Source organism: Bombus pyrosoma, linkage group LG9, assembly GCF_014825855.1.
Source record: "Bombus pyrosoma isolate SC7728 linkage group LG9, ASM1482585v1, whole genome shotgun sequence".
In the NCBI taxonomy this organism is placed as follows: Eukaryota; Metazoa; Arthropoda; class Insecta; order Hymenoptera; family Apidae; genus Bombus; species Bombus pyrosoma.
This window is the reverse complement of record NC_057778.1, coordinates 552,783-565,312: the sequence shown is the minus strand read 5'-3', so window position 1 is coordinate 565,312 and position 12,530 is coordinate 552,783. Positions and strand designations below refer to the sequence as shown.

Sequence of the window (12,530 nt, the reverse complement as noted above, 5' to 3'; positions counted from 1 at the left end):
TATCACTTACATTATAAGTCGAATCTCCGCCCATCTCTGGCGGCCTACTCAGCGAGAAATCTCGCAAAAAAGGCGTCCACCGATATCTGAGGTGAACATTATTTATGAAAAGAAACGTATCATTTTGTCGGGCCCGTGCCATTTAGGAAACCACCAGATCTCGAGCTGGAGGGACTATTCAAACGGCACTTCACCACCGTGGAGTTCTTTCAGGGGACCATCATGAACCCCATTGATCTGCAAAGGGTCAAGGTGAGTCTGATACTCTAATTGTTCAAATCAAATAATAATCCTCGATTCCCTATCTCTTCTGAACATGCAAGACAAAACCTATAATAATTACACCGACTTGTATCAACCTGTGTATTATTTGGCGAATGCCACTGTGCACATATATATATATATATGTACGTGTGTATAATCTGACCACAGTAGTAACAAAATTGTTGAAAATTGGGCTACGTATCGTTGGCGAAAAGCATTCAATCTGTAACCTATTTTATTTTCTGTTTTGGTCTATGATAATAACAACGAGGACAATTTTTATGATTCATTTCTTATTTAATGTTTGTTCATAGTATTTACAAATTGCGTGATCTTTAGTTAGAATTATTTTATGAAAGTGACCCCCTTTACCTACATAAGCATAGGTTAAATAATAAAATAAAAAATACCGATTATTGGTACTGAACTTTCGACATTTACCGAGGCGTGTAATTATAAGTAGTTGATGTTTAGTCAATATTAGCCGAGATTCTGCGCGGAAAACTAATATAAAAATAAAATTATGAAAAAATTTATGTAGAAAATGTATAATGATGTAAAATTTCAATGTTGCAAAAAGCCGCAATTTATTCACGACCATTTATAACAATCGGTGTCCTATGCAAGACACTGTAAAATTTGTCTAAAGGATATAAAGTCACTGCATTTAAAAGGAGTAATTTTATGAAATTTCTTTCTGATATTTCATTGTGAAGAATTTTTATGTATTTTCAATTGCCTCAAAAATGTGCCACTGTTTTTAGATTAATTGGTCATATCATACATACATACATACATACATATATATATATGTGTGTGTACATAGATATACATCTTTGTGCTCAACATCCACAGGATCATCGAATTGTCGTATTCCTCCGTTTGTGTCGTAGCAGCTTCCATGACGTAGTATTATACTTGTACTTTGAACTTTATGCCTCTTGACAATGTGTGTTAAAAGTTCCATTGTTTACGAACTTTCTTTAACACTTAACTCCTTTTACCCATTTTCTTATTTACAAATATTATATTTTCAGTATCATTGACATTCCAAAACCATTTGTAATTTTACTCCGAACTTGATGGTCAGTCGGAGGTTTCTAACATTCGTTACATCATCTCGTTTCCTCCATTTATCTGATTTTATGTTTTTTTCTAAGATAATGGAAACCATCTTACTTCTTAATAACGTATGTAACAACGTATGATGAAGTTTAACACGTGATATTTTCAAACTTACTCGTCAATGGTATTTGATTTGTTAAATTCTTGAATATTTTTCTATGAAAATATCAAATGTTTTAAAATAGGACTAATTTTTGGAAATTTAATAGACTAATTTTTGGAAAATTAAGAATTGAATGAAGTTTCTGTTACGTTCATAAAAGCACTCACATAAAAAAAAAATCGGAGGTTAATTAGAACCATTTCTCATTTGGTCCCTACTTTATTATGTGAATGATAGTTAAAACGAGATATGTTGTATTCTAGATGCTGCTTTAGTCATCGTCATATTATTAATCACAAAAAGTACGAGGATATAGTGTCATGGTTGCTGCTTCTAATAATTAGTAGTCGTTCGAAAATTGACATTCTGCGAAAGGACAAATGTTGTTGTTCCAAAATGGTTGTTGCCTGTATGTTCCCTTCTGTGCACATTGACGATGTTTCATGGAATCCCTTTGACGCGCTTTCTATGCTGTCATCTGCTTTCGTGTTCCGTCAATATGTAATAGCTCGTACAAGTTTAATCGAATAAACATACACGATACTTCACGAACGTTCGTGGTAAAAGTTTCGTAACGAACATTAACATTTTGAACATCTTCCGTACAACTGTATCGTTGGAATTAAATTCGATTCTTCGATCAAATTTCGCCAGGGACCAGCAAAAAATGTTCGATCTCGTAAAGGAAATATTCTTAGTCTCTCCTAACGCGTGTTAACATGCATACGTTCTGTCGTCTGCGTCAAATTGCGTGAAAAAAACTCTCTCGACGGTTGTTTACTACCTTTGGATAACAACCATGTCGTGTCTACGTGTCAATCCAGGTGGGTAAGTGCTTGTGAATGGAGTTTAAGTAAATAATTATACTTTCTAAGAATTTACTTTCTGTTAGAGACTTAGTTTTCCATTATAACAGTGAGTCACGATTCTCTGTTAAGTATATCATATAGATTCTGCATTAAGAAAAAAAAAAAAAGACAGAATAGTATGCTTGGCTATTTATACAATATTTCTTTTACAACGATTAAATTTACGTCAGATTGGTAGATGAGCATGTTGACACTACTTTGATATCATGAATTTTAGCGATTCGTTATTTGATTCACATGTATTTAAGGAATGTCGCAACAATTTGCTTTCCTACTTTGTTATTGTTTTCAAAATGCGTCGGAGATACGTGCAATTATATTTGTATAATATAATACTTAGATCGCGCTCGAATATCTATGTAAACTCATATTTTGAAATGTTGAAATGAGTATTTTCAATATTTTATATATTCTTACATATTGTGTAAATTCTATACATTTTTCTACTTTTAAATTTCCTATAAATGCATAAAAATCCGCAGTCTAATAATAAATCAGGACACAATATTAATAAGATATCAATAAAAATTCTTAATAAAATATATTCATTTTCCAAGATTCTTTTCTAAATATAAGCACGTCGATTTTTGAAAAAGTGCATTTGTTCCTACGTGTCTACGACGCATAGTAACATTTACTAGTTAACGCTTACAACAAAATTTTGAGACGTAGCTGCATATTCCTGCATACTCAATGTAATCAGAGATTAGTTGTTCCATACTCTTTTTGTCTTCCTTCCTTCATTTCTACCCCGACACATTTCACTTGATTAGAAAATCACATTATACCGCGCATATGGCGCATTTTACTTTTCTAATTATTCGCTAATTATTGAACATTCGTTAGGTTGTATCCCAGATTCGAAAGCAATGTATCGAACATTTGATATTATCTATATATTTGCTATACTCGCATTAAATAAAACCGATCAAACAGACTAAGTTTTGCGTTACGATTTTCTTTCGCTACGATTTCTTAGTTTCAAATTTGTTCAAAAGCAGTTTCTATTTTGCAATTGCTTTCTGACCATCGACCCCATCCCAAAATACGTATACACCTTCTTCGATTCATTGTTTGGTTAAAAAAGCAACGTAGAACAAACTGGTTCGATCCTTTTTAGGTCCACGAGGCAGATGCGTGTTTGGTACTGGCGAACAAGTACTGTCAAGATCCAGATGCGGAAGACGCGGCAAACATCATGCGTGTCATCTCCATCAAGAATTACTCGGATGACATTCGCGTTATCATTCAATTAATGCAATATCACAACAAGGTATTTCTTCTACGAATCGCTTGATAATTCATAATTCACGTTCCTGTCTCAACTATGTAACATCTTTGTTACATTTGTTGTTGAACATTATTGAAATGTTCATCGTGATGACGTATTTTGGTATTTTAATTAAACTTTGGACGATGGAAATTTATGGAAAACATACGAAGATACTTTATGTTTATACTTCCTAAGCTACCACGTTAGATAAACTTTTATTTTTAAGCGAATTTTAGTACGACAAAGGTAAAGTTGCGTTTGCAATTAGTTTCTCTTTCCTTTTTAGTAACAGTTGAAATGTTTCTTATTTTTGTATGTAGTTTGCTTAATTTGTATTTATATTATTTGATATCGAGAAGAGAAGGTTGGAAAATAAAACTCCTTAAGGTCGGAAGAATCGAGACTGTAATCTCTACACCTTTTCCGAATGAACCGATTAAAAGCCAATAGTGCAATTTATCTAGCTCGCCACCCCCTGATGAGCGAGCTGGAGACGGAGCGTAGCTGTGAGGTATGACCACAAAGGTCGAGGTACTCACGAAAGCTCTGGCCTGCAGCACTTCTTGTGTATAGTAATTATTGGTATTCTTCTTGTATCCTCTGTATCTGCGAACATACTTCATATCTTTTTTTTTTGTATCTTCTGTATCCAACGGATACATTGATACTAGCGTTCTAGTAACGTCTGGCGAGCTACATTATTTTCAATTCCGTTTTCTTTTTATAAACTTTCAATATTAGAATCGAGCCCAAATATTTGAGTGTATATTTTCCAAAAAGTCATTCAAGTTTCCAAAAATACGCTGTTCTAAATCTATAAAATTCCTCCGAAAAATATTGATAGTTTCTTAATTTTAAATAATAATTGTCTTTAAAAATGATGCCACCGAGGTACATAGTCTTGAACGATCAGAATTCATGACAGCTCAGATTATACAACTATGTTAAAATAAATGTTAAACTTATTAAATCCTACAGAAGCACGGTGTATGGCAAACATTACTACGGTGATTTATAATTTTCCATTGTAGGCCTACTTACTAAACATTCCATCATGGGACTGGAAACAGGGCGACGACGTGATTTGCCTAGCCGAATTGAAGCTGGGTTTCATCGCACAGTCCTGTCTAGCGCCGGGTTTCAGCACGATGATGGCCAATCTCTTCGCCATGCGTTCCTTCAAGACGGTCAGTAGAATGTCGTTCTACGGACGACAGACTGAAAATCTGCCGATTTTTTCATCTATGCATGTGTGAACAAGGTTCCTTAGGTTTTTCACTGTTAAATTGTTCACAGTGATCCCGTGATCCTTATCGCTTCTTATTTCATGATTTTATATAACCGATGATCGGCAACAACGTTATTTTCTATTTCCACATTCATCGTCTTCAAAATTATATTAGACACTATGTTTAGTATTTGAAAATTATCATCTTCTGGCTATGTCGAATTCCAATTCGAATACGAAATATACGCAAATTGAATAAAGAACGAAATATCAAGATGTGAAATTTTTGTGTCACTGTGAGCAAACGCGCGAATCCGTACATGCATAGGAGCGTGTGTAATTTAGAAATGGTTGGTTGATTGGTACCAGTCACCCGATATGCAGGCTTGGCAGAATGACTACCTGCGTGGAACTGGAATGGAGATGTACACCGAAACACTGAGCCCTACCTTCATTGGAATGCCCTTTGCCAAAGCCACTGAGTAAGTCCATGACCAATCCAACATCCAACAGATACCTGCATATCTGATTCAAGAGACGAGATTCTGTGGTTCCGCTCGTTTGTGTGGAGTCGTTGTATAATTATATTTCTCCGTATTCTATTAACAACTCACTAAGTACGATAACTATTTTATCAGTTTATATTAGATCTGATTAATTCTTCTTTATTCCTTTTGAATTATTTTTGCTAAGATATAATTAATTACTAATATACAGAGGAGTGATCGAGTAATTCGAGAAATATGTAGTTTCGTTGTTTCATATCGTATTTTAATAGTTTCTGTTACGTTTCACATTGCTATGATTTTTTAACGAGGGCTCGAATTAAGGGACTTATTTTCCTAAAAACATATTGGCGATGTTTATTCAGAAATTCTTATAGTTTCTTACAGTATGTATATCGAAACGGTATTACAAATTTTTACGCAGGTAACTGCATTTTCAAATATAGGGTTCCATGCTTACGACTAAATTCGTTAAATGAATTCTTCATAACAATAAAAATAATTAGACGGTTTTTTTATTATTGCTTAAATTGTTGAAAATTAAATCGGTTAATTATCTCATTGTATATTAAAATCGGACAAAACCTACAAGATACAATCAACAGCTAGTTTCAATCGCTTAAGATAAATTTGAAAAATATATAATGTAACATGTTACTCGTTTCATATATCTTTCACATATTTCTTTGGCTTCGAGTTCTCGTATTCTTGATAACAATTCTGTTCCTGTCTTAAATAATTAACAAGAACAGTAACTTTTATTTGATCCAAGCTTTCTATCGAAATAATATTACTAAAATATAATATTAATATAATATAATATTAGTATTAAAAATTTTTCTTAAGAAGTTGAGGGATGTAGCTTTATCAAAAGATATAGATAACAGGATGTTCACGGCGGTAGTCGAAGATACCAATAGACTTTTTAGTTGTGAAGGCTTCTTGGCTCCGTAAATATTCTCCTTTCTCGCGGAGTATTCACTTTAATGAACGTAGAATCTGGAATGGCTCGGCTAAAAAAAGCTTCTCAGAAAAGCACGTATAGTTGGTTGAAGAATTCTCACCGTAGCAATCCCTGTCTCGGAGCAACATGGATTCGGTCGACCAGTTCGCGCTCTTTTTGTACCCACGTAACGATGGCGGAATCACTCGAGAAAGGTTCACAGTCTCTTGAATCGGAAAGAAAAAAAAAAAGGGATAAAGCTTCGCCTCGCCTATGTCTTTCACTACGCTCCACTCCGCTATATACATTATATGGATTATATCTATATATCTATATCTATATCTGTATCTATACTAAATGAACGTATTAACTGTATATTGTACAGTACGTATCTGTGCTCTACACCTAATCGATGTAAGCCACCTCTAATCGCTTCAGTAACGTTTCTGTATTTTTCACTCTTTTTCTGTAAGTTTTACGTGTGATATGAATTCGATCGGGTACCATGGACTAGAAGGACACGACAAATCAAACGTTTCTCTTTAAAATAATTTTAAGTGGTCGAAGAAATGAAAAGATGTTATTCTGTTCCTTTTTCTTCTTGTCTAGTATGGACAATGCAATTCAAGATATAAATCAGGGATAAAAGTTAGTTAGAAAATTTCACAGAGTAAACTTTATTTATTTCTGAGTTAGAAAAACAACTGGAATCTGGAAATTTGAAAGACCATTGAAGCGTGCGTATATATCATCATTTTGAATAACTGATCGTATCCAATTCTTGTACAAATGCGACGACTATTGAAACGAATCTGTAATTACGGAAAGCTTTTTATTATGTGGTAACCTTTTTCCGAAAAGTCAAAAACGTATCTAAGTATCGTAAACGTTAGATTAAATATATGAACCACTCCAAAGCCAAATTAAACAACTTCGTCCCTTCTGAAAATTTCTTAGTTTTATTCAAATCAGAATACATGATCGGTGCTGAAGTTTTCAAAAGGCAAACGACGAACAATATTTGGTATGGAAAAATTTGATCCCTTAATACGGATACATAAAGGGTACGGTTTTGCAAATAATCATTTCGAATTGAAAGTTGTTTCTTATATTTGGAGAATTTTCATCAAACCTAACTCATATATTAAACTTATGAATATTTTATTCCTTATTAAGATTAATATTCCATGGTATCGTCCGATTCGAAAATTTATCGCACGTACAATGAAAATTTGCAACAACAACGAGCATTAACGGCAACTGGATGATAGGTAAGCATTAGGAACTATAGCTAGTAGGTGTAATCTCGATTTCGCTAGTGATTCGATCAGTCTTGAAAGACAATTTTATGCTTCAGGATCGAAGGTACTTACACATCAACAGAATTTTCTACGCGTCGTGTCGGTAAAAAGAGCGCTGTTTGTTGCTAACGGGTTTTAGGGCTCAATCGTGTATAAAATGGTGCTTATAGTACTACGAACAATTCAATCGCCAATGTCGGTCTGTCACGAGCGACAGATGACTTGCAATCAGTCAACGTAATTGCGGTTAGGTGTACAATTTACGAGGAACTATATTTTAACAAAGATCGTACACGATCGAACTGTGCATCATAATCTGTCACGAATTATGGAGGATAATGTTAGTTCTACGTTCATATTTCATTTTATTTGGACTATATCCAGCGAGGATCAACGAAACACAAAATTTCAGCGCAAAACAACTTCTCTCCCCATCTTTGCTGCCCATCAAGAAAAACACGAAGAAATAAAACACACTTCAAATATTAATAATTACATACAGGTCATATGAAAAAAAGAAACGTAGCTAGATTTCGTAGAATATTGTATTAAATCTGTTAATCGAACTTTTTTTCCAGAAAGCTAAGATAATTAGACCGTTCCTTTGCAACTTCGTATCGTCTTTGTTATCGATGAATTCGCTTGCTCGAGAAATTATAAATCTGGCGTATTGACATGACGTGATAATAATCGTGCGAAACAATGTATTCAACCTTGTTTGCCTGCACGACGAGATGCAGACCACGGGTCAGCGTCCCTCCTCGTGTCAGGTCTCAGTCAGTATCTAGTAGATTTTGAAAGGTTTGATGACGTGGGGCTTGATTGGTTGGTGTTTCAGTCGCCGGATACTCAGGCGTGGCAGAATGATTACCTGCAGGGCACGGGCTGCGAGATGTACACGGAAACCCTCTCCCCGTCCTTTACCGGGATGACATTTCCCCAAGCCAGCGAGTAAGTTCTCGCTGCCATTGGTTGTCATACATTTGCAGTACATGTCAATATCGACAACATCATGCATACACAAACATATTATACGTTACTTATATACGAACATGTAGCATCGGACATAGTAAACGTAACGATACGTTCATCAATTTTTACCGATTCTTATACAGATTACACATGTGTACGTACAGTGGTTTACGAAAGTATTCGAATGCTTATGAGAACTCTTTATGAATACATTATGTGCATTATATAAGACATTTGAACATTTTGTAAATACCGTAATCAGATACGATTATCATAATTATATTGATAGTATTCTTTGGAAAGAATCTGAATTTTGTGCAAGTATATATTTCGCAAAAATGAAAAGTATTTAATGAATATTCAATAGAATCATTTTTAAGACTTATTATATGTTCAAGATGACTGTTCATTTCTATACTAATTTTTTTCTGTATATACGTTAGTGGTAAATGTCTTGTACATTCTTCTATGTACATTTTTAAATTGCTTTTAAATTTTATCGATGTAATCGTGACAGTCGTGTAATATTACAGTGTTAACGATATATCAAAATGTTTTTTATAACAGACATAATATATGTATATACATGAAAGTTTTCTATGATCGAAATACTTTTACGAGCCACTGTATAGAACAACATATAAAATATACAAACATGTACACATAAAATGACACTATAGTGCGAGATTTTGTTTCTCTGCCTGTTTATATTGTTGATCTCGCACACTTTTTTAATGTACTTCTCTGATACTCCATTATGGAACGTGTACATATATACTATTATATTCGTACGCGATTAGAATTTGTCACCCCTCACCTCGGTTTTATTTTTTGATCCTTTAAACGTTTTTTCTTCTACCGGAATCTCTTTTGGCTAGCCGTAGTTTTTGTTTTTGTTTTGTTTGGTACTTTTGGTATTTTGAATGTATCTTTGGAAAATTTTCACACCACGTTGGGCAGAATCGTTTTATGATATAGTAACGTTTGTTATTTTTGTTTTAACCAGCTCGCTGGTATTTGCCACCGATTTGTTGGAACAATTTTGCACCAATCCTTTTTATACTGTAGTAGTAGTAATGCCAGATCGATGCAGATTTCGTGACGATTAGAAAAAGTGTATACTTTAAGATCTTGATATGTAAATATTACTTTCTAAAGCATACAAAGTAATAGTATAAATAGTTTTTGAAAATATTTTATAAAGAAGGAAATTTCTGTAAATATTGTAAATGTTCTGTAAATGTTCGTTTGTTTTCTCTAGTAAGATATGATATTTTTGTAATTTTCAAAATATTAAAGAAATCTTGTTTAAAGATATAAATTTGTGAAATATATAATATCAAATATATATATAGGTAAAGGAAATATAAAGCTGTAATAATATGAAAATATAATAGATCTAGAAAGCTTAAAGTTTAATTGAGAAATGTGCTCGTTAATATATTATTTGAATTGTAGATATTAAAAAATATTTTGTTTAACGAAATCTGCATACTTTCTACAAGATTGTATTTTGTTTTTTTTAGTGATCTCTTTACGGCTTCGTACAATATAAAATAACGAAATTTATTATTCATTCTATTAATTCAATTTTACTTAGTATATATTTTTGACATTTTATGCATTAGTTTCTTCTAAGGGTGGAGACGGGATTTCTTTCTATTTTTATTCTTCTTATAGTGTGTGTTCCTAGTTGTAGCGTTCTAATCTTCTCTTAACAAAACACGTTCGTTGTACACGCATGCCTGCTGCTCTCTACTTTATATCAGTCGCATACATTCAATCTCGATATTTGAATGTGTAACACGTCACGTGAATTATAGAAAACATCCTGAACGAGTTCGCAGTTTTACTTTCCAAGTAGGTCATTTCTTAATATATTATACACACACACACACACACAAGTTCCATTAACAATATAATGAATTTTGCCGACAGAAAGCAGTTATTTTAAGTACATTTCTTTTTAACTCTTATTCTTTGACATTCCTTATACCTTACGCCTATTTTGTATTGTTTTCTATCCAATTCTTTACCACCTTCTTCCTCTTCTTTACTGCTCAAAACAACTCAGGAATCGTTACCTACCTCATCTTGATTTGTATGTTCAGTTTCAGTATGTATGTTTTTTTTTCAATATTGTTATAAAGTCAACGTTTAGTATCGTAAGAATAACATATATCAAACTGCATATAAGACATCATTTTTTTTTATTTGTCCAGAGCAATAGAAAGATTCATAATTATCTATGTAATTATTTTGAGCAGTGTATATATTATCATATATCCTCTTTGATTTCTCTATTTAGCTGCCAAACACAAACACCTCGTTTGGTATATCATTTACTTTATTACACATTAGTCGTTCTTTCCTTTTTTAATGTTGTTACCATTTTCCCATTTTATTTTTGCCTATTTCTTTGTACTTTTCTTATTTCTTTTCTAGACATCTCTACTATACCAGTTACTATTTCTTCTGTCGCTATTCCACTCCTCCATCTTGGTACGCTTTCTTATTTCGTTTTTCCTTTTTATCTTCCTCTTTCACCATTCTGTTCTTTCTTTCTCTACCATTCTTCAGATGTCCTTTCCGTACCTGATCTTTACTATCTTCTTTAGAAACTGCTGTGTGTTTTTCTCTTTACATTTCTTTCACGAGTTTCTTTCATTTTCTACCTTTTTTCTTTTATAATATCTCTTCTTTTTTTCCTTCTCCGTGTCACCCCTTAACACTTCCTTTCTTTTGGCCCAAAGCCTTCTGTACCGATTCTTTTCCCTTTACAGAGTCTCTGCTACTTTATTCGAATTTCTTTTCTTTGTCAAAATCAATTTCATGTTCCCCTTATCGAACATCGAAGTTAAATTTCTTGATCTACAAATTTATCAACGAAAAGTATTCAACTCATCATATAAATCATCATTGATTTATGTACACTCTTGCTGCTATTGTAACACAGTATTTTTGAATCCTTAGAGACGTTGATCTTTATACTTCGTTACAGTTATATCCCTTTATCTGATTTTTGCACTACATTTATTGTATGCACCATTACTAATGCTGAACATTATCAAATCTCTATGATATTAAAATTGAAATGAAAAAAAAGAAACAGTTTTGTACTTTATAATTTCAGTTGTATATAATCAAGAATCGAAGTGATCAATGGAAACGTAGTTAAAATATTTTAATAAGGACTTTTATGAATAGTTAAATAATCGTATAAGTATAATAAATTTAAGTTGATCCCTAAAGCATATTGCGAACAGAGGAATTAAATCTAACAATGTTACTCTTACTGTTAACTAAAATATACGTATAACGTAATTTATCTTAATTACGAAATTATATTTTTTACATTTTCAGAGTGTATACCACTTGTGTAATGAATTAAGGTTAATCGTTATGCATTGCAACTACAAGTTACAACGAAACTATGAATTTTGATAAAAATATTGGAATGTTAGGTTGACACGAATTTTCTAGTCTTGATTAACAAGACCGCACCATTTTTCAAAAGTTAGTTTACTCAGCACTTGCTATATGCGTACTTAGGGTTTTATTGGTCTAGTTTAAAGTAAATCTGTTAGTTTTGCACATGTCTGGTGTCTTGTCACGATTTATTTTGCGTGTGCCAGAATACGTAATATAATCTATTAAACTCGAGTACTATTAGATACTAGGCATCTCTTAATTATAATTGCGCCATTTAGCATTTATTATTCGCGTTGCGCTTAAAAGCAACAACAACACTAGTTGGTCTCTTATCCGAGTTTTCGACTAGCGTAGGATATTTTATAGCAAATTAGTTTAGACAGCACTAGACTTCTATCTTCGCATGATTCGAATATATCTAATATTTCTCAACTTATCTATTCCACTGCTTGCTTTTGCATGCCCCTTTTGCTGTCTCTTTCCTTACCGAGGTGGCAGAACAGAGCGTCTTATA

General features: G+C 33.0%; 1 protein-coding gene across 40 annotated transcripts in view; it reads left to right on the top strand.

Annotated features, from left to right (window-relative positions):
- The window catches only part of LOC122571227 (calcium-activated potassium channel slowpoke), a 105,551-nt gene that overhangs the window by 62,649 nt on the left and 30,372 nt on the right, over nt 1-12,530 (top strand). For 21 of the 40 annotated variants that reach the window (XM_043734714.1, XM_043734702.1, XM_043734703.1 and 18 more), the window contains exons 8-11: nt 147-252; nt 3,482-3,634; nt 4,666-4,821; nt 5,232-5,344. In XM_043734714.1, coding sequence (XP_043590649.1) covers nt 147-252; nt 3,482-3,634; nt 4,666-4,821; nt 5,232-5,344 — 528 coding nt within the window. Of the gene's footprint in view, nt 1-146; nt 253-3,481; nt 3,635-4,665; nt 4,822-5,231; nt 5,345-8,450; nt 8,564-12,530 lie in introns of all 40 variants that reach the window. The other 19 variants (XM_043734699.1, XM_043734734.1, XM_043734715.1 and 16 more) reach the window with 5 other exon arrangements.